The 22,181-nt window shown below is 44.5% G+C and overlaps 1 protein-coding gene across 1 annotated transcript; it reads right to left on the reverse strand.

Annotated features, from left to right (window-relative positions):
• Positions 1-1,354: 1,354 nt before the first annotated feature.
• LOC311138529 (ninjurin-1-like) lies at positions 1,355-21,199 on the reverse strand. Its single transcript, XM_084173245.1, has 3 exons — positions 21,050-21,199; positions 5,704-5,947; positions 1,355-4,429 (listed from the first exon to the last, which is right to left on the reverse strand). The coding sequence occupies exons 1-3, from the start codon at positions 21,104-21,106 to the stop codon at positions 4,287-4,289; spliced, it is 444 nt and encodes a 147-aa protein (XP_084029371.1). The 5' UTR covers positions 21,107-21,199; the 3' UTR covers positions 1,355-4,286.
• Positions 21,200-22,181: the final 982 nt, after the last annotated feature.

Here is a 22,181-nt window from a genome sequence, read left to right on the forward strand (position 1 = left end):
TACACACCCTGACTCAACAAATACAAGTCCCTGGAGTCAGGGCGTGACAGTACCCCCCCCCCCCCCCCCCCCCAAAGGTGCGGACTCCGACTGCGCCACATAAACCTAACAGGGTAGGGGCCGGGTGGGCATTCCGCCTCAGAGGCGGATCCGGCTCCGGGTGTGACCACCACTTACTCTCCACCTCCCCGTTGCGCCCCTGGTCTGGTCTGGACCTTGGCGCGCTGCTTCCTCTCTCCTTCCTCCCACGAAGTACCACGCCCTGTCTGGACCCTGGTGTGGGAGACCCCGAACCTGGAGAGGGGCTGACGTCTGGGTCTGGGGTGGAGCCGCTGACCGGAACTGGATCAGGCACCGGTGGAGCGGACTGCTCTGGCTCCGGAGTGGAGCCGCTGACCGGAGCTGGACTGGACCCTGGTGGAGCGGATTGCTCTGGCTCCGGAGTGGAGCAGCTGACCGGTGCCGGACCAGGCACCGGTGGAACAGGCACGGGCCGTGCCGGACTGGACACACGCACCACTGGCTTGGTGCGGGGAGCAGGAACGGGCCGGACTGGGCTGACGACACGCACCCCTGGCTTGGTGCGGGGAGCAGGAACGGGCCGGACTGGGCTGACGACGCACACCACTGGCTTGGTGCGGGGAGCAGGAACGGGCCGTACCGGACTGGCGACGCGCACCACTGGCTTGGTGCGAGGGACAGGAACAGGTCGGACCGGGCTGGCAACGCGCACCACTGGCTTGGGGCAGGAACAGGCCGGACCGGGCTGGCGATGCGCACCACTGGCTTGATGCAAGGAGCAGGAACGGGCCGAACCATACTGGGAACACCCACCACTGGCTTAGTGCGGGAATCAGGAACGGGCCGGACCAGACTGGCGACACGCACCACTTGATTGGTGCGAGGAGCGGGACTGGGTTCCTTCATTAACCCCCGCTCTTTCTGCTGCCTAACCAGCTCCTCTCACCGTGCCTCTACACTTTCCTTCTGTTCCCTCTGAACCAATGACCCCCTTAATCTGGCGGCCTCCTCTGCAAAACGGCTGAACCACTCTATCGCAGCCTCCTGCTGCCTCGTCGTCCACGGCGTGAGCCCCCCAAATAATTTTTGGGGGCTTGTCTCTCCCCCGTGATCATGGCCTCCATCCCTCTTGCCAGACTCTCGCTCATCTCCTCCCAAGTCCATCCTCTCTCCTCGTCACGCTGCTTGATCCAGGATTGGTGGGATCTTCTGTCACGATCGTTTACGGACAAGAAGGACCAAGGCGCAGCGTGATAAACGTACATATTTTATTGAAGTACACCACACGAACAAAACAACAAACGAAACGTGAAGTCGTAGGTTAACACAAACCTTTCGGAACAAGATCCCACACCCCATTAGTGCCAACAGGCTACCTAAGTATGGGCCCCAATCAGAGACAACGAGCTACAGCTGCCTCTGATTGGGAACCACCCTGGCCAACATAGATCTAAACGATCTAGAAACTAACATAGACAAACCCAACACAGAAAATGCACACCCTGACTCAACAAATACAAGTCCCTAGAGTCAGGGCGTGACAACCATTTATTATTATGGACAATACAAAACAACATCTGAACAAATTGTTATTTTTCATTTACCAACTTCATTTCAGAGCAGTACTGTTTTCTACTGCATACAGTGCATCAAACAACAAAGTGCATTAAAAGTGGGGCTAAAATATGATTTGGTCCTTCATTAAAAAAAGAGAAAAGGCCTACAATCATTTAAAAAAAGTATATTGTCAAAGCTTAGGGTCTAAATATGGCATGAAATACACACTTACATATTATTTAGTTTTTTTTTTTTACATTTAAATTGTAATGGTACATACTGTACCTTGCATAGATCTGAGATTACATGTAAGGCAGCATGCAAAGTCTGACTGTCCGGTTGTAAAATTCCAGTAATTTAACCTGGGAATTTTGGGTCAAAATCCGCTAATTACCAACATTTTGCAACGCTAGATCAGTGGTTCACAAACTCTTCACACCCCTCTTTTGCCATATCTTATGTGTGTTCATGTGATAGCTGAGTGACTCAAACATTACAACAAAATCAATGGTATAAAAAACCTAGCTAAAAAACACAGCAGCTATAGTGTACAGCTTGAGTATTAATAGAACAAAGTCACCACGACAGCAGCTCTAAGATATAAGATACACTATATATACAAAAGTAGGTGGACAACCTTCAAATTAGTGGATTGGCTATTTCAGCCACACCCTTTGCTGACAGGTGTATAAAATCGAGCACACAGCCATGCAATCTCCATAGACAAACATTGGCAGTAGAATGGCCCTTACTTAAGAGCTCAGTGACTTTCAACGTGGCACCATCATAGGATGCCAACTTTCCAACAAGTCAGTGCTTCAAATTTATGCCCTGCTAGACCTGCCCCGGTCGACTGTAAGTGCTGTTATTGTGAAGTGGAAATGTCTAGGCACAACAACGGCTCAGTCGCGAAGTGGTAGGCCACATAAGCTCACAGAACGGGACCGCCGAGTGCTGAAGCGCGTAGCGTGTAAAAATCGTCTGTCCTCGGTTGCAACACTCACTACTGAGTTACAAACTGCCTCTGGAAGCAACGTCAGCACAAGAACTGTTCGTCGGGAGCTTCATGAAATGGGTTTCCATGGCCAAGCAGCCGCACACAAGCCTAAGATCACCATGCGCAATGCCAAGCGTCAGCTGGAGCAGTGAAAACGCGTTCTCTGCAGTGACGAATCACGCTTCACCATCTGGCAGTTCAACGGACGAATCCAGGTTTGGCGGATGCCAGGAGAACGCTACCTGCCCCAATGCATAGTGCCAACAGTAAAGTTTGGTGGAGGTGGAATAATGGTCTGGGGTTGGCCCCCTTAATTCCAGTGAAGGGAAATCTTAAAGTTACAGCATACAATGAGATTTTAGACGATTCTGTTCTTCCAACTTTGTACCAACAGTTTCGGTAAGGGCCTCTCCTGTTTCAGCATGACAATGCCCTCGTGCACAAAGCGAGGTCCATACAGAAAATTATTTGTCGAGATCGGTTTGGAAGAACTTGACTGGCATGCACAGAGCCCTGACCTCAACCCCATCAAACACCTATGGGATGAATTGGAACGCCGACTGCAAGCCAGGTGTAATCACCCAACATCAGTGCCTGACCTCACTAATGCGCTTGTGGCTGAATGGAAGCAAGTCCCTGCAGCAATGTTCCAACATCTAGTGGAAAGCCTTCCCAGAAGAGTGGAGGCTGTTATAGCAGCAAAGAGGGGACCAACTCGATATCAATGCCCATGATTTTGGAATGAGATGTTTGACGAGCAGGTGTCCACATACTTTTAGTCATGCAGTGTCAGTGGCGACCTGTCATTCAGGGCAGGTGGGGTAGAGTCCCATCTGTTTTGAGCCCCACATGTTTAGCTAAAATAATATATATATATATTATTTTTTGTTGTTGCCTGTTTAGCATGTTATTTGGGCATGAATTCATGTCACATATCAGTTTGCAAACAATGTAAAAAAAATATATACACAAATATGGTCTCTTTCTTGAGTAAGGCAGCTCCAAAATGCATGTGTTTCAGCTTAGCTCAGTGCTTTCTGTGGTGGAGGGGCAGCCAGTGGAAAATACAGAGCGTAGGCATTGGTAATATTCTCTAGTTGCGCCGTGATTGGCTCAGTGTTCTGTCACTCATGTGACACTACGTCACCGCAGAATCTACAGGGAGAGCTAGGCAGTTCAAGCCCCCTTGTGTGCTGCCATAGATTTACATTAGAAGTGCCTGTCCAAGAAGGCTCAAGGTCATTGGCCACAGATAAAATGACGTCAAATCACGTTATATCTACCGTAGCTTTGATTGGACCGATCATGTTACTTTCAAAATCTTTGCTAGCAAGCTAGACAAGCAGTCATCATCATGAATAACGTCGACAATCTACTGACTGAGATTCACTGGCCGTGGGTATGAAAGGCCAGTGGGAATCCTGTAGAGCTGATCGATCCATTGTCTTTAGTGTCACAGAGAATCTGATGGAATAGTGGATCCCTGAACCTCACTTGCTTGTAAAGTAGCAGTAATTTGGTTAGTGCAGCTATGGTATTCCCGTATAAAACATTTACTATAAGATTCACCTAGGTGTAACAGTAGGCCTATCTACAATACATATATTTATAAAACTCTTGCAACCTGACAATATGACACTGCATATAACACAAGTATAATTCCTTTATAACTGTGTAATAATTGATGACCAGGGGTAAGGAGTGAGGGTGGTTAAGCTTTTGGATTGGGTTTATGGACACCAAAGGCTGTAATAAAGACGTTGACTACAACAATGATGAAGATGAGTGCTGTGACAATGTTCTCCATAATGGTCAGCTTGAAGTGTGTGCTCTCATCGTTCAGGTTCCACTTCACTGCAGAACAAGAGAAGAACACAAACATGTTGAGGATTAGCTTGCTGGCTCCAAGCATGTCCTCAGTTCATAGAAAGCAACCAACAGAGGGAGCTATGTCAGAGTTGTTTCTAAGACTGGGGCCCTGTTTGAATTCCTTAAAAGTGCATTCTTCCTCTTCCCCTTCCTTGACAAAATCACTGAGTGAGTAGACAAGATTGGACAAGTGAACTCAAGGGCTCCACCACAGGATGGTATTCACCTGTCCAGTCATTTCTGATCCTGCCTTCCTATAGGAAGGATGCACTTTTAAATAATCAGACCGAGGCCTGGCTTTTGAACCATCAAATATCCAGTGTTGGCATATTTAACTCATCATTATTGAACCATGTGATATGAAGATACAGCATTTTACATTTCCTATCCTCAGGTGAATGATTATCTAGGACATTAATTATATGCCTCACTAGAAAGGAATGCCAATATGTTGTTGTGGGAGTTGTTGTGAGAGTTGAAGCCCAGTTAAGCATTTTTCACATGCTGACTCAATAAAGAGGCACACCTCCTGTAATGTTAGCAATTCTGCCTTAGGACATTAAACTAAGTATTCCTAATTTGAACCAACTGAGAGGAGAAATACAATGGATATACAAACACTGTCTCCAATGGTCCTATTCTTTAACTCTCCCACCCACACAATAGGAGGCCCTGGCAGGGGGAGATAAGGACGTTATAGCCAGGTACACATATAATAAAGTTTTTTTGAGAGAGACATTCATAGGCCTACAGACACACATAATGTTTGTTGGCATTCAAACATAAGTTAGGGTCAGAAACATGTAGGAAGTTTATCTGTTCTTGGAGCTGAGGAGAAACAATGGCACTATAAACCAAGTGTTTATGTCTCATCAATAGGGTCAGGAGTTTGTCAGGTCACATGGTCAGGAAAAACTCTTGGCCCCATACCTCATCATCAATCTGTGGCTACGTCCAAATGATCTCTCCTTCCTCCCAAAGTGTGCACTTCCCTTCACGGATTTCAAATGAAATGACTGGTATAAGAAATATGGGGGAAAATCATTTTAGCCCATGCCTCCACCAATCCAATGCTTTTAGATTTGTGGGAAGTATTGAATGACTTCACTCTTCAGGAGAAAGGAGATATTATTGGGTTGCAGTCAGTATGAGGAAGAGGACATTGCTGGTTAGCGCCAGAGCCAGACAGGAGTGACTTTCTTAATTGCCTCTGAGTGGATAAATAAAGTTTAATAGAATAAAATAGAACTGAGACCCACCAATGAAGATGAGCAGGACGCCCACAGTGATCTGCAGGATGAGGGACACAGAGATGAAGGTGATGAGGGGGGTGTAGAAGGTGAATTCTGGGCCCTGCTCCAGGACAGCCTTCAGCTGGGAGGCATTGGCCATGAGTAACGCCACGTCCAGCATGCTCTCTGCTGCACTCTTCTTATTAGCATACTGGTTCATGTTTATAGGGCCGCCTGCCGGCATCCGACTCAAGCGACCTGGACGCCGCTCCTGGACATAGAGAGACTAACGTCAGTACAACATAGATAGAGACTTATAACACACCTAAACACAGAGGCTAACATCAGTACATTATAGATAGGGACAGCAGACCAAGCCCCGGGAACCTGAACACGAGACTAACATCAGTACAACATAGATAGACAGAGATTTAACACTGGCACATCACCGTTAGGATTTAGTAGAAAGCTGGATTATATGAACACATGCTGATGTCCGTATTTAACTGTTTTAACATGTACACTACCATTCAAAAGTTTGGGGTCACTTAGAAATGTCCTTGTTTTCCATGAAAACATACATGAAATTAGTTTGAATAGGAAATATAGCAAAATGCATAGGAAATGTTGTCATTGACAAGGTTAGAAATGATGATTTTTTAATATAAATAATAATTGTGTCCTTCAAACTTTGCTTTCGTCAAAGAATCCTCCATTGCTGCAAATGACTGGAACGAACTACAAAAATCTCTGAAGCTGGAGACACTTATCTCCCTCATTAACTTTAAGCATCAGTTGTCAGAGCCCATCTGTAATTAGCCCACCCAACTACCTCATCCCCATATTGTTATTTACGTTGTTATTTATTTTGCTCATTTGCACCCCAGTATCTCTATTTGCACATCATCTTCTGCACATCTATCACTCCAGTGTTAATACTAAATTGTAATTATTTTGCACTATGGCCTATTTATTGCCTTACCTCCATAACTTACTACATTTGCATACACTGTATATAGATTTTATATTTTCTATTGTGTTATTGACTGTACGTTTTTATTTATTCCATATGTAACTGCGTTGTTGTTGTTTTTATCGCACTGCTTTGCTTTATCTTGGCCAGGTCGCAGTTGTAAATGAGAAGTTGTTCTCAACTGGCTTACCTGGTTAAATAAAGGTGAGAAAAAAAAATGGAGAAAAAAAGACCTTTGGCATTCAAGCTGTCAATTTGTTGTGGTAATCTGAAGAGATTTCACCCCGTGCTTCCTGAAGCACCGCCCACAAGTTGGATTGGCTTGATGGGCACTTCTTATGTACCATACGGTCAAGCTGCTCCCACAACAGCTCAATATGGTTGAGATCCGGTGACTGTGCTGGCCACTCCATTTTAGACAGAATACCAGCTGACTGCTTCTTCCCTAAATACCTAGAATAGTTCTTGCATAGTTTGGAGCTGTGCTTTGGGTCATTGTCCTGTTGTAGGAGGAAATTGGCTCCAATCAAGTGCCGTCTACAGGGTATGGCATGGCATGACAAATGGATTGATAGCCTTCCTTCTTCAAGATCCCTTTTACCCTGTACAATTCTCCCACTTTACCACCACCAAAGCACCCCCAGACCATCACATTGCCTCCACCATGCTTGACAGATGGCATCAAGCACTCCTCCAGCATCTTTTCATTTGGTCTGCGTCTCACAAATGTTCTTCTTTGTGATCCGAACACCTCAAACTTCGATTTGTCTGTCCATAACACCTTTTCTCAATCTTCCTCTGTCCAGTTTTCTTTGCAACTCTGCCTAGAAGGTCAGCATCCCGGAGTCGCCTCTTCACTGTTGACGTTGAGACTGGTGTTTTGCGGGTACTATTTAATGAAGCTGCCAGTTGAGTATATAGCCATGTTATTTTTACTCTTATTGTTATTCTTTATTCACTGTGCATTTATTCCTTGTTTCAATATTTATATTTTATACCAAAAAAATGTTATCTTTAACTCTGCATTGTTGGAAAAGGACTAGTAAGTAAGCATTTCACTGTTAGTCTACACCTGTTGTTTACGAAGCATGTGACAAATGACATTTGTGGCAAATGACATTTGATTTGATGGAGAAATATGGATAATTTCTAGGGATTTCTACAATTACTCTGCTGTGTATTTATGGAAAATGAAAGTGTTGTGGGACTTTTAACAGGAAGTGTGACCATGCACATGAAAACATGTTTGGGAGTGAGGGGAGGAGAGGGATTATGAAGTATGGGGAAATTCTGGGGATTTCTATAGTGACTAATTTGTGGGAAATGGCCATTATTACGGCTGGTGTTGCACTGATAACTGCTAGAAAGGACGAGAGGTCTAGAAGTAATGTGCCATGTTTCTTCTGCAATTTCCTTCCAACCAGGGTGTAGCTACTGAAACTGACAACCAAGAGGAAGTTGGGCAATATGCATGTAGAAAGTAGAGAGATGTGCTATTGTGTCTTAAGTGATGCGGAAGGATGTTGTGTGTATGCAGGGGTATTCTTGTCCCATCGCGCACTAGCGACTTCCGGGTTAAGCGGGCAGTGCAGCTCGGCTCAGTTGTGTTTTGGAGGACGCACGGCTCTCGACCTTCGCCTCTCCCGAGTCCGTACGGGAGTTGCAGCGATGGGACAAGACTGTATTTACCAATTGGGAAGAAAAAGGGGTAAAATAAAAAATAACAAATAATAAAAAATAACATGTACTACTTGAGTGTATTGTAGAGCAGTAGTGAATACTGTTCAGTAATAGTCCATTCGTTATAAAAGTTAATTGCATGAGGGAACTGTAATTGTCCTGTAATGAATAGCATGATAATGAGAAGTATTAATGTCAGAATATAGCAATATTATCAAGTGAGGAGGACTGGGGAACACTTCTCCTAAAGTATGTGCTACTATGCCATGGTAATAACACTGTTTAGTACAGCAGTGAGGAGAGGAGCAAGGCCGGTCTAATGAGTGCCACTCATGACTATTATTTGCAAACAGAGTAAACCCCAGGAATCCATTACAGCAGAACTGAAGTCATGCTGTCTGTCTCAGTGGTCAACACATGACAGTGTCTATATCTCTTGCTCTGTCTCAGCTTTCAGAAAGTTTGCAAGTATTTCAAGTAGTTCAGAATGTCCTCTACAGCTGTGAGCCAGGTTACTCAGCTTTACTTTGCTTTACTCTCTCCACTAATTCAGAAAGGCATAGAGAGGGCATTACTGTACAATGATGCAGTTAAATTGTTACATCATTGGAAAAGTGGGCCCCTAACCCAAACATTACCCAGGTTTCTGTGTGGGTTAAAGGACAGAGTGGTTGTTTTGGGTGAAGTACGGTCTGGCCAGTCTGGCCGTCCAACAGCCAACAAGTACAGCTTTGTGCCCAGGTTGGCAGTGTAAAACAGAGAAGCCCACATCCACATGCCTCTCGCCACCTATGAAAACACACAGCCCACAGAGGGAAAAGGTCTCCTTGTGACCAAGAATAGCGATGACTGGACAGTTAGTTATCTCTGAGAAGCAGCCTGCTTTCACTCACTGCCTTATAACCGTCAACTTCCAGCGCTCATCTGTCTTTGTCTTTCGTTTATTCCATTCTCTCTAGCATTCCTTTTCTATGGCCCTGTTTTGTGTGTGCCATTTTCCTCACTCGATCTTGGTGTCCTTCTGATCATGAGGGCTAGATTCCCATACTGCTGTGTTTATGGCAATGTTCTAGAAATAGGCCACCTGAAAGGGTGAACTTTCTGAAATTCCATTTCTCATAGTCCATTTCCTCTCATCTTCCTTCCTTGTTCTCCGTTTGTCTGGTTATCTGTCCCCCTCCCTTTCTCTCGGGCCAAGGAGGGACTTGCCTCTACTGCTGATGTCCAGAGTGTTATAACACGCTGAGATACAGCACATGTACTGTGTGACATAATTCCTGTGATGCCAGACACCCTTCTTCTGTGGGATTGTTGAGTAACAAATAGATCATTGTAGGTCTGAACAGACACTGCTGACTAGTAGTGTTGTTACTCATGGAGAGATGGGAGTTCCTTTCAGCTCTCTTTTTTATTATCTTCTCTGCCTCTGCCCTTGTTCATACACCGGTAGCACATCCACTGAACAACTGTTGTTGTTTGACTGTGAGCTTCACATGTGGGCTCTTTCATGTTGCTTTTAACTGAACAACTAGACTCAACAATGAGTTTAAGCCACAGGTTTAAGATCAACACTGATGGGTAAAAACAACAAAGCTTGATGATCACACGGTTTTCAATTGAGTTCATTCAGGACTTTTCTGAGTAACCTAGTCATCATGGCCCAAATGTCAATAATTTCCAGAATCCCAGGCCATGATGTCACTTTGCTCACAGAGCAGAGCGGTCTCAGACTGGACACCTCCTTTATGTTGCTCATAGCACTGTTTCAGCCACTATGCTTGTTTTAGATGATGTGTTAAATTGCCTAGGTCATAAAAAACATTGTGCTGCCCTATTTATAGACTGTCTGAAATAGGCCTGGACAAAGTCTTGCAAATGGTTTAAACTCAATATTAGGTGTTCCTAACGTTTGGTATACTCTGTGTAGAGAATAGGCCAGGCTGCCATTTCGGACATAGCCACATCAACATAATTTTTGAAGGATGGTCACTAGGCTTCATAAAATCATGTGTTGTCCAAGTTGCATGCATTATGGGATTCCCCTGCTGTTGGTAGCCTAAGTCAGGGCAGGGCACATGTTATGATCTCACCCCTAATCCTCAACAGGTGGGCTTTGGACTAGAATGAATTTGTTTATTTGATTAGCTGTAGGCCTTATAGTAGAAACCCTGACCTATAGTTCCAAGGATCGAGTGACAATGGCCTTTGAAATAGGCCTAAAAAGTGATCAAGCTTTGTGTAGGGCAGGTTATGCTATGTTGTCAAAAGTGTTAAAGCACCCTGCAGCAACTGATAATGTAATAAAATGCCAATAATGTAATAAATGCTGATTATGTAATAAATATGCTGAATGTATAATGTAATAAAGTTTTTGCGCATAATGTAATAATTATTAATGTGACGTTGTTTCATGGTCCCCTGGAGGTTTTTGTGTAGTTCCTGGTTTGTCCCGGGGACATCTCAGAGGGCGTTTTTAGGACATTCTTAGGATGTTTTGTCATGGTCCCCCGAAGGTTCTTGTACCCGACTTGTTTGCTTGTGTGTTTCAAAGAGCTGTCAGTCAAGGCGAGGTCATGAATTAAAGCTTCCGGCCCATTCAGCCTGTTCTTTCAGGCTTCCTGGTAGTTAGAGATGAGAGAAAATGTACAATATCTTCCATTTGAGCTTTATAATAGTGTACAAATATTATGGGTGATGTTTTGGTCATTCCAAATATTTTTTTACTTGGGAAATAGGCAGTTTTATGAAAATAAGCAGATACTGGCCAGTATCAGTGTCACGCCCTGGCTCTGGGGACTCTTAAATGTTGAGCCAGGGTGTGGATTTTTCTATGTTTAGTTTTCTATGTTTTTTGTTCTAGATCGTTTAGATCTATGTTGGCCAGGGTGGTTCCCAATCAGAGGCAGCTGTAGCTCGTTGTCTCTGATTGGGGACCCTACTTAGGCAGCCTGTTGGCACCAGTTAGTTTGTGGGATCTTGTTCCGTATAGGTTTGTGTTGTGTAACCTAGGACTTCACGTTTCGTTTGTTTGTTGTTTTGTGTCGTGAGTTTAGTGCTAATTAAAGATGTACGCTTATCACGCTGCGCCTTGGTCCGTCTCATCAGTCAACGTGCGTGACAGAAGATCCCACCAAAAAAGGACCATGCAGCGTGTCCAGGAACAGACAGCCTGGACTTTGGAGGAGATCCTGGACGGGAAGGGATCCTGGACTTGGGAAGAGATTCAGGCCGGAATGGATCGCCGTCCTTGGGAGGAGACTGTGGAGGCGCGCTACAGAGAGCAGCAGCGGCATCGCAGAGGGTACCGGCCGAGGAGGAAGCCCGAGAGACAGCCCCAAGAAAATGTTGGGGGGGGGGCTAAAAGGGTGGTTGGCGGAGCCTAGAGTTAGAGCAGAGCCAACTCCCCGTACTCAGGCTAGGAAGCGTGAGACTGGGCAGGCTCCGTGTTATGCGGAGCCACGTACTGTGCCGCGAGTGTTCCGGCACAGTCCTGTACGTCCGGTGCTAGCACCACGCACGTGTCGTGCTAAGATGGGCATGCAGCCAGGACGGGGTGTGCCGGCTCAACGCTCGTGGCCTCCAATACGCCTCCTCGGTCCCGTATATCCTACGCCAGTGCCACGTGCTGTAGCGCCAGTACGAGTGCACAGCCCTGTACGTCCTGTGCTGATGCCTCACACATATTGTGTGGAAATAGGCATTCAGCCAGGACGGGTTGTGTCAGCTCTCCGCTCCAGACCTCCAGTCCGCCTCCACAGTCCGGCCCGGCCTGTTCCGGCTCCCCGCACCAAGCCAGTGGTGCGTGTTCCCAGTCCAGCCTGGCCTGTTCCTTCTCCCCGCACCAAGCCAGTGGTGCGTGTTCCCAGTCCAGTCCGGCCTGTTCCTGCTCCCCGCACCAAGCCAGTGGTGCGTGTTCCCAGTCCAGCCCGGCCTGTTCCTGCTCCCCGCACCAAGCCAGTGGTGCGTGTTCCCAGTCCAGCCCGGCCTGTTCCTGTCCCTCGCACCAAGCCAGTGGTGCGCGTCGCCAGCCCGGTCCGGCCTGTTCCTGTCCCTCGCACCAAGCCAGTGGTGCGCGTCGCCAGCCTGGTCCGGCCTGTTCCTGCTCCCCGCACCAAGCCAGTGGTGCGCGTCGCCAGCCCGGTCCGGCCTGTTCCTGCTCCCCGCACCAAGCCAGTGGTGCGCGTCGCCAGCCCGGTCCGGCCTGTTCCTGCTCCCCGCACCAAGCCTGTGGTGCGCGTCGTCAGCCCGGTCTGGCCCGTTCCTGCTCCCCGCACCAAGCCAGTGGTGCGTGTGTCCAGTCCGGCACGGCCCGTGCCTGTTCCACCGGTGCCTGGTCTGGCACCGGTCAGCTGCTCCACTCCGGAGTCAGAGCAATCCGCTCCACCGGGGTCCGGTCCAACTCCAGTCAGCGGATCCACTCCGGAGCCGGTAAGGTTTGGTCCACCGTCGTCGGGTCCAGCTCCAGTCAGCGGGGCCAGACCAGACCAGGGGCGCAACGGGGAGGTGGAGAAAAGGTGGTGGTCACGCCCGGAGCCGGATCCGCCTCGGAGGCGGAATGCCCACCCGGCCCCTACCCTCTTGTGTTTGTGTGGCGCGGTCGCAATCCGCGCCTTTGGGGGGGGGGTACTGTCATGCCCTGGCTCTGGGGACTCTTAAATGTTGAGCCAGGGTGTGGATTTTTCTATGTTTAGTTTTCTATGTTTTTTGTTCTAGACGTTTAGATCTATGTTGGCCAGGGTGGTTCCCAATCAATCTATGATGGCCAGGGTGGTTCCCAATGAATTTATTTGGAAATTATGGTGGAAAATAAGTATTTGTTACCTACAAACAAGCAAGATTTCTGGCTCTCACAGACCTGTAACTTCTTCTTTAAGAGGCTCCTCTGTCCTCCACTCGTTACCTGTATTAATGGCACCTGTTTGAACTTGTTATCAGTATAAAAGACACCTGTCCACAACCTCAAACAGTCACACTCCAAACTCCACTATGGCCAAGACCAAAGAGCTGTCAAAGGACACCAGAAACAAAATTGTAGACCTGCACCAGGCTGGGAAGACTGAATCTGCAATAGGTAAGCAGCTTGGTTTGAAGAAATCAACTGTGGGAGCAATTATTAGGAAATGGAAGACATACAAGACCACTGATAATCTCCCTCGATCTGGAGCTCCACGCAAGATCTCACCCCGTGGGGTCAAAATGATCACAAGAACGGTGAGCAAGAATCCCAGAACCACACGGGGTGACCTAGTGAATGACCTGCAGAGAGCTGGGACCAAAGTAACAAAGCCTACCATCAGTAACACACTACGCCGCCAGGGACTAAATCCTGCAGTGCCAGACGTGTCCCCCTGCTTAAGCCAGTACATGTCCAGGCCCGTCTGAAGTTTGCTAGAGTGCATTTGGATGATCCAGAAGAGGATTGGGAGAATGTCATATGGTCAGATGAAACCAAAATATAACTTTTTGGTAAAAACTCAACTCGTCGTGTTTGGAGGACAAAGAATGCTGAGTTGCATCCAAAGAACACCATACCTACTGTGAAGCATGGGGGTGGAAACATCATGCTTTGGGGCTGTTTTTCTGCAAAGGGACCAGGACGACTGATCCGTGTAAAGGAAAGAATGAATGGGGCCATGTATCGTGAGATTTTGAGTGAAAACCTCCTTCCATCAGCAAGGGCATTGAAGATGAAACGTGGCTGGGTCTTTCAGCATGACAATGATCCCAAACACACCGCCCAGGCAACGAAGGAGTGGCATCGTAAGAAGCATTTCAAGGTCCTGGAGTGGCCTAGCCAGTCTCCAGATCTCAACCCCATAGAAAATCTTTGGAGGGAGTTGAAAGTCTGTGTTGCCCAGCGACAGCCCCAAAACATCACTGCTCTAGAGGAGATCTGCATGGAGGAAAGGGCCAAAATACCAGCAACAGTGTGTGAAAACCTTGTGAAGACTTACAGAAAACATTTGACCTGTGTCATTGCCAACAAAGGGTATACAACAAAGTATTGAGAAACTTTTGTTATTGACCAAATACTTATTTTCCACCATAATATGCAAATAAATTCATAAAAAATCCTACAATGTGATTTTCTGGATTCTGGATTTTTCCTCATTTTGTCTGTCATAGTTGACGTGTACCTATGATGAAAATTCCAGGCCTCTCTCATCTTTTTAAGTGGGAGAACTTGCACAATTGGTGGCTGACTAAATACTTTTTTCCCCCACTGTATCTTAGTGTTAGAAAGTAGAATATAAACTATATATATATGCTACTGTGGGTGTGGGTCACAGTTATTAAAAGAATAGTGGTAAAGAATAGTGATAAAAGAAACGAAAAAATGCTAGGCAGAGCGGGAGAGAAGGCAGACACCATTTTTTAAATCTGCTCGAATTACGCTCTGCTCCTTGCATTCAAAAGCAGCCCTGCTTTAGGCTATCAAAGAACTGTCAATGAATATTCATATCAATGGATGGAATCAGTGAATGAATAGCTGCAGCAACCATTACACGGTCTGACAAGCTGCATAACAAATGAGGCCTAATTAGACTTAAGAACAATTAAGTAGTTCAAACGAGATAAAGTCATTCAAACGACTTAGTATCTCATTTGAACGACTTAGTATCTCGGTAGAATATATATATTTTTTCAAAAGTCTTCCACACACATTGATATAAGTGTACTAACATATAGTACCAGTCAAAAGTTTGGACACACATACTCATTCAAGGTTTTTTTTTTATTTTTTTTAAACTATTTTCTACATCGTAGAATAATAGTGAAGACATCAAAACTATGAAATAACACATATGGAATCATATAGTAACCAAAAAAGTGTTCAACAAATCAAAATATATTTTGTATTTTAGATTCTTCAAAGTAGCCACCCTTTGCCTTGATGACAGCTTTGCACACTCTTGGCATTCTCTCAACCAGCTTCATGAGGTAGTCACCTGGAATGCATTTCAATTAACAGGTGTGCCTTGTTAAAAGTTAATTTGTGGAATTTCTTTCCTTCTTAATGCGTTTGAGCCAATCAGTTGTGTTGTGACAAGGTAGGGGTGGTATACAGAAGATAGACCTATTTGGTAAAAGACCAAGTCCATATTATGGCAAGAACAGCTCAAATAAGCAAAGAGAAAAGACAGTCCATCATTACTTTAAGACAAATGGTGGTCACACCAGATAGTGTCTGGTTTTCTGATCCACGCTCCTAACGTAAGGTTCTGTATTTATTTTCTTAGTCAACCTTGTGTTCTTGAACGTAGCCTTGTTTCTTTGTGTTCTTGAACGTAGCCCTGTCTTTCATTTTTGTTCATTGATTTCACCTGTGTTAGTTACTCACCTGGTCTCATTAGCTCCTTATTTAGTTCAGTTCATTCTGTTTGTGCCTTGTGAGGTATTGTTTGTTTTGACTCTACTAAGCCTTTTTCTAGCTCGTTTGTGAGCCTTCAGTCCTAGTTTTTGATTCTCCTGCCTGTTTGTCTACCTGTGTATGACCATTGCCTGCCTGTGACCACGATTCCTGCCTTTTGCGAAGGCGAAATAAACACCTGCCACGCTCTGCGCGTGAATCTACACCTTTTTCTCCCTGAGTATTCATTACACCTACCTTTTTTTTAAAGGTATCTTTGACCAACATATGCTTTTCTGTAATCCCAGTCATGAAATCCATGGATTAGGGCCTAATGAATTTCTTTAAATTGACTGATTTGCTTATATGAAAATATTTTAAAATGTTGCATTTATATTTTTGTTTAGTGTATTACATTATAAATGCAAAAGTTATTACATTATTAGCAGCTATTACATTTTTTGGCAGTTATTATCAGTTGCTACACACCCTCCCATAAAAGCCACACAATTCTAAACATGGTTCTGTATTTAACATTTAATTTGTGGCATTTAACTATCCATATAGACCTTTTGTTAACTTTCCAAAATAAGTCTATGCGCATTTGGCTGATGCTGGGGCCACCAACAGGGCCATTGACTACGCTCACAATCTCATTAAATATCTGCTGTTTAGGGCCGGGACAATTCAAAAAAGCATAATGTCAGGCATGTTTCAGTCATTGTAGCTTACTTCAAAGGATAACAATTTTCACGAGCATACTGCGTAGTTACTACGTGTAAAACCATGTGTAAAAACTAGGTTACTATGCCCATAGGCTACGAGTAGGTCCATTGTATTTTTTCTATTTTTTATGTACGTTCAAATGCCTCCTGTGAAGTAGTGACGTGCGACACACGCCTAGCTTCCTGAAACGGGTCACATATACATTCAACAAAAGACAATAAAAATCTGTTGACATCGAACTGTGGATGTATAGACTTCAGAATTGCAATAAATGCAGTAAAGAGGTCAACGGAACTTGACCAAAACAATGGAAAGGCGTGGGGGAAAGATCCCAAATCTCCTCATTGCCCCCAAGCAAAATTCAGGTAAAGAGTATAATGATTGTATGGATGTCAACCGGTGGCGGTTTATGAGCATGGCCTCATTTCTATTAAAGCATATTGGATGACTGTTATTCATATTCCATTCACCCAGCTCAATGTAACATCGATAGGTTTAGGCTACTACATGATACTCACATTTTCCCTATACCCATCATGAGGTTGCTACAACCTAGCCTATGTTTACAACGGAGGTGCACAGGACGAGAGAAATTTGAGTAATCAAGGTGACAGACATTGACACATTCAATACCGCCTTGCACACTCTTGCCTGCATCTAGCTGATCTAGGGTGTAATCATTAGTCCAACAGTTGCAAACGAGAGTTTCTATTGGACAAATTCAGGTATGTTTATCCCCGTTTCGTTCCGTTTGCTTCTGTTTAAGAAACGTTTTTCAACAGAATTGGTGGAATGAATACATCCCTGATCACACTTTGATTGTTGTATAATTCCTTCTCGCATCTATGCACTCTCCTCCTCTAACCTTTTCCCTTCGCCTGTTGACTTCAGTGCACAACACATCAGCTGTCTGTGACCAGGCGAAAAAACCTTTCCAAACCAAACCTTCATATCATACCCACTAACCGCTACACACAGCCTACATCGTTGTCACCATATTAATGTCATACTCCAACATAGCTACTAGAACTAAGGCGTTAGTAAACCCGCTTCAATCATACAGTACAGTGTACAGTTAGCAGCAATCAGTTTAGCAGTTACACCGGCGGTCCCCAGTGGCAATTAATAAAACCAAAAGCTTACCTTGACTAGGAAGAGTTCCAGTGTTGGATAGCCAGCTAGCTAACATAGCATCCATCTCTGTTTGAGTAGGCTAAATTAGCTAGCTGCATTCGCTACATAAGTACTGAAAGTGAAAGTGGGAAAAATATATAACAAAATATAGCTAGCTCTCGCTCCTTTGCTTCTCCCCCTTCCTCCTCTGAGGAGCCTCCACTGATGTCAACCCCAATACATGTTAATGCCATTGTCACCAATGAACTGCATTACAGTTAAAAACGACTTTGTCTACCACCACCGATTTATGTATGCTAGCTACGCTACCAGCTTATACTGACAGGAATAAGCATTTAGCATTCACTTCTTCTAAACCTGAAAAGGGACTGTTATGCAGCTAAAAAAAAGCCTAATATATCAACATCTGACTTTAGTAACCACATTGTGGGCCTATTACAATATATCAATCATAGACGAATATCCACTTTTTTAGATCATATTTGTTAAATGTGCGTCAATCCGGCTTTCTTCTTCTATGCCCCACGGTCTTGATCCTCACAATTGTAACCTTGGTTGTGCGGTCCGCAAACAACATGTCCACTCCAACAATGAGAACGGTAAAAGACTGTAATAATAATATATTGAATACATGAACAGAAATTACCATAACCAAACAAACATTGTAGAGTAGAAATTATTGGAATTAACAGTAAATGTACTACTGGTGATACAGGTGTGCCATCCCTGCGGCCTCCACAATGGATTAGTCCACTGAGACAGGCGTGAATCAGACAGGTGTCTCGTGTGCCATAAGAAATATATATTTGAGACTGCTCAAAACAGTCTATCAACCAAACAATCGACCAGTCGACTAAATGGGGTCAGCCTTAATAAAGTATGAACTGGTTGACTGGTGAGCTTAATGTTGCTCATTTCACAGTGGTTTCAGAGTCCCGCATTAAAAGCTACACCGCTAATATTTGTGTAAACTCTTTAGAATTCTAATCTGTGAGTGTCACTGAGTATGCATAAGTATTTGATACATCAGAAAAGCAGAACTTAATATTTGGTACAGAAACCTTTGTTTGCAATTACAGAGATCATACGTTTCCTGTAGGTCTTGACCAGGTTTGCACACACTGCAGCAGGGATTTTGGCCCACTCCTCCATACAGACCTTCTCCAGATCCTTCAGGTTTTGGGGCTGTCGCTGGGCAATATGGACTTTCAGCTCCCTCCAAAGATTTTCTATTGGGTTCAGGTCTGGAGACTGGCTAGGCCACTCCAGGACCTTGAGATGCTTCTTACGAAGCCACTCCTTAGTTGCCCTGGCTGTGTGTTTCGGGTCGTTGTCATGCTGGAAGACCCAGCCACGACCCATCTTCAATGCTCTTACTGAAGGAAGGAGGTTGTTGGCCAAGATCTCGCGATACATGGCCCCATCCTGGATTTTTGTTTTAGATTCCGTCTCTCACAGTTGAAGTGCACCTATGATAAAAATTACAGACCTCTACATGCTTTGTAAGTAGGAAAACCTGCAAAATCGGCAGTGTATCAAATACTTGTTCTCCCCACTGTATATGATATGATATGGTCATTATTTCAACTGGCTAGCCAGCTAACTTAACATTAGCTAGCTAACAAGCTAGAAACTAAACAAAACATTGTTTAGAAAGTTGCTTTTAGTTCCTGGTTTGCTAGATTGACATATACTCAATTCATTTTTAAACGGATGGGTTTATTAATGTTAAAATACATCAGTTATGCTATTTTGGACCACCAGGCTGCTGATGTCATGCTGCCTGTCGTTTTTGTGTTTATTATTTTTCATAACGATAATGACAAGTTTGATGTCGGACGACAATAGAATGTTAATGATATCACTGTGACAACTGTATACAGACATAGACATAGTATAAATCAGCCTTTAGTCTTGAAATCTTTGGTTGTTTAGTACACTACTGTACTCACTGTTTAGCCTCACGTGAATCCTTAAAGAGATGGATGGGGCTAAGGCTCAAGAGTGTGTGAACAATGCTGAATGGGTGTAGACAAAGAAGAGCTCTCCAGTAGGTGTCCCAAAACATTCAAGGGCCATTTTCTCAAAAGTAAGGTTACAAGTTGATCAACTTTCAAAGCAGAATTACATTCCCATTGTTCCTCAACTGTAGTGTATGATATACCTTTTTTCTAGCTCTGAGTCTCTACTTTTATCCAATGTAAAAAACAGAATTTCAAATTTTGCTACATAAGACCAAATCGAGCCGGTCGGTCACATATGAATGTTCAATGTGCACAATAGGTTGAATAGTGAGGTGAATTTCCACAGTTAAATTCCCACAGTAAGAGCTACGATGCTAATATTTGTGTAAACTCTTTAGAATTGTACTCTGTGGGTGTCACTGAGTAGGCTGGTACCCCATTTAATGGTCCCAAGATCCAATAGTTAAGGCTGTACATTCCAATATATGTATGCCCCCATTGCAATTCTGAAGTCTATACATCCGCAATGCAATTTCATCATATTTTTACGTTTTGTGTCAAATGAACTAATAATTGTATTTTGTTGAATTTTTATAACAACATTCCAAACTTGTTTAGCATTATCTAGTCTAATTGTGGCATGATTCCACTATTTTTATTAGTTTCAATGGGGGACATTTATTTTGAAGGCGAACCGCCGATTCCACTATTGTTGCTCATGCCAATGTTGTTCACAACAAACTGGTCTGTTGAAGCCCCACACTCACAAAAGTTACATCCCGGAATGTAAGATATCAATAAATGAAGTAGCAATAAGCTTCCAGCATAGCGAGAAATGGTTACATTGTAGCCTATAAATGGTAGGCTACAATGATTAGGTTACAATGTAACCGAGCTGCAGTAGGCTGCGGAATAGATATGTTTTTTATGAAAAAGCACTTGATTTTCTCAAGGGTTAGAGACAATTTATGCTTGATCCGAAAATGTGGTCGGAGGCGCCATATGGATGGTGTGACGCAATCGCGGAGCCTCCAGAGGCATGCACAGGCCAAATTGAGCTCCGTACCGCATCGCCATGTGCCTCTCAAATTTTGTAACGGCCAATGCAGGCGTCAGATTGACCATGCAGCACCTTTAGGGCTGGCCTCTTGCAGTTAACGTACATTACATTACATTTACATTTACGTCATTTAGCAGACGCTTTTATCCAGAGCGACTTACAAATTGGTGCATTCACCTTATAGCCAGTGGGATAACCACTTTACAATATGTTTTTTTTCTTCTTTTTTCTTTGGGGTGGGGTAAGGGGGGGTAGAAGGATTACTTTATCCTATCCCAGGTATTCCCTAGCCCCTACCCCCTAGCCCCTACCCCCTAGCCCCTAGACCCTAGCCCATACCCCCTAGCCCCTATCCCCTACCCCCTACCCCCTACCCCCTAGCCCCTAGCCCCTACCCCCTACACCCTAGCCCCTAGCCCCTAGCCCCTAGCCCCTACCCCCTAGCCCCTACCCCCTAACGTACTGCTTCATGCATCTTTTCTTACCTCTCCTCCGCTCTCTCGGTTGGCAGATCCGTTCATTTCCATGTTTTCACTCGCCATATTTGCCTCTTAACTATTGAATTTGAAGTAAAGCGCGGTGAATTCCAAAAGTATTGTGTGAGTCCGTGTCGCTGCCAGTGCCTGCCTGGTCTGTCGGTGTGTGAAATAAAGACGGAGAAGTGGAAGACTGCCTACCACCCTTCAACTAGGGGGCGTCTCTACACTGGGGCTCGGAAACTGAAAGTAGACCCTGCATTGTGTCATGTTCTGATCTATATGGAATGCCCCTTTCATTTGGACTGGGAAACAAGGGATTCCACAAAGTTTCACGAAATAAAATATACAATAAAGGGTTTTGATGAAATTATGTAAATTCTCGTTGATCTGATCATTTACAGGCCTCTGATTCTAACTTTGGGTTAAGCCTGATATGTATAGCTTTTGGTAAAATATCTTCCCAAACACCATTTCAACATCAACTGAATAGCATAATGCTTATTTTCGACTGTAACACCAGGGTCACACTGTTGTATAGGATACACCCTTATGTTATACTATGGAAATTGTGTGAGGACTTGTTAAGAGCAGAATCAACAACATCCTTTGCATAATCTCATACTGAACAGTTGCTTTGTGAGAAGGTGTTAAAGTTAACACTGAGCCATTGTTATGTAAATTACATCTGAAAAGTACAAGTGGCCATATGGAAACAGAAAGGTTTTTGGGGAAAAACACTGGGGTAAATCCTGTATGGAAATGCACCATAACTGTTGTAGAATGAGTCAGAATAATTATCAAATTTTCAGTGCTGACTGAAGGTGCCATCTTGCATACATCTTCAGTATATACACTGAGGGTACAAAACATTAGGAACACCTTCCTAATATTGAGTTTCACCCCCTTTTGCCATGAGAACAGCCTCAATTTGTCAGGGCATGGACTCTACAACTCTACAAGGTGTAGAAAGAATTCCACAGAGATGCTGGCCCATGTTGATTCCAGTGCTTCCCAGAGTTGTCCCAAGTTGACTGGATGTCCTTTGGGTGAGGGACCATTCTTAATACACATGGGAAACTGTTGAGCGTGAAAAGCCCAGCAGCGTTGCAGTTCTTGACACACTCAAACCGGTGCGCCT

This window comes from Coregonus lavaretus (assembly GCF_964263955.1).
Source record: "Coregonus lavaretus genome assembly, chromosome: 12".
NCBI classification, from domain to species: Eukaryota; Metazoa; Chordata; class Actinopteri; order Salmoniformes; family Salmonidae; genus Coregonus; species Coregonus lavaretus.

Coding starts and splice junctions, on each gene's coding strand:
- LOC311138529 (XM_084173245.1), bottom strand. CDS start 21,106: ATGGCGAGTGAAAACATGGAAATGAACGGATCTGCCAACCGAGAGAGC. Junction 5,948..21,049: donor ACCGAGAGAGCGGAGGAGAG/GTAAGAAAAGAT, acceptor CTCTATGTCCAG/GAGCGGCGTCCAGGTCGCTT. Junction 4,430..5,703: donor CGTCCTGCTCATCTTCATTG/GTGGGTCTCAGT, acceptor CTTGTTCTGCAG/TGAAGTGGAACCTGAACGAT.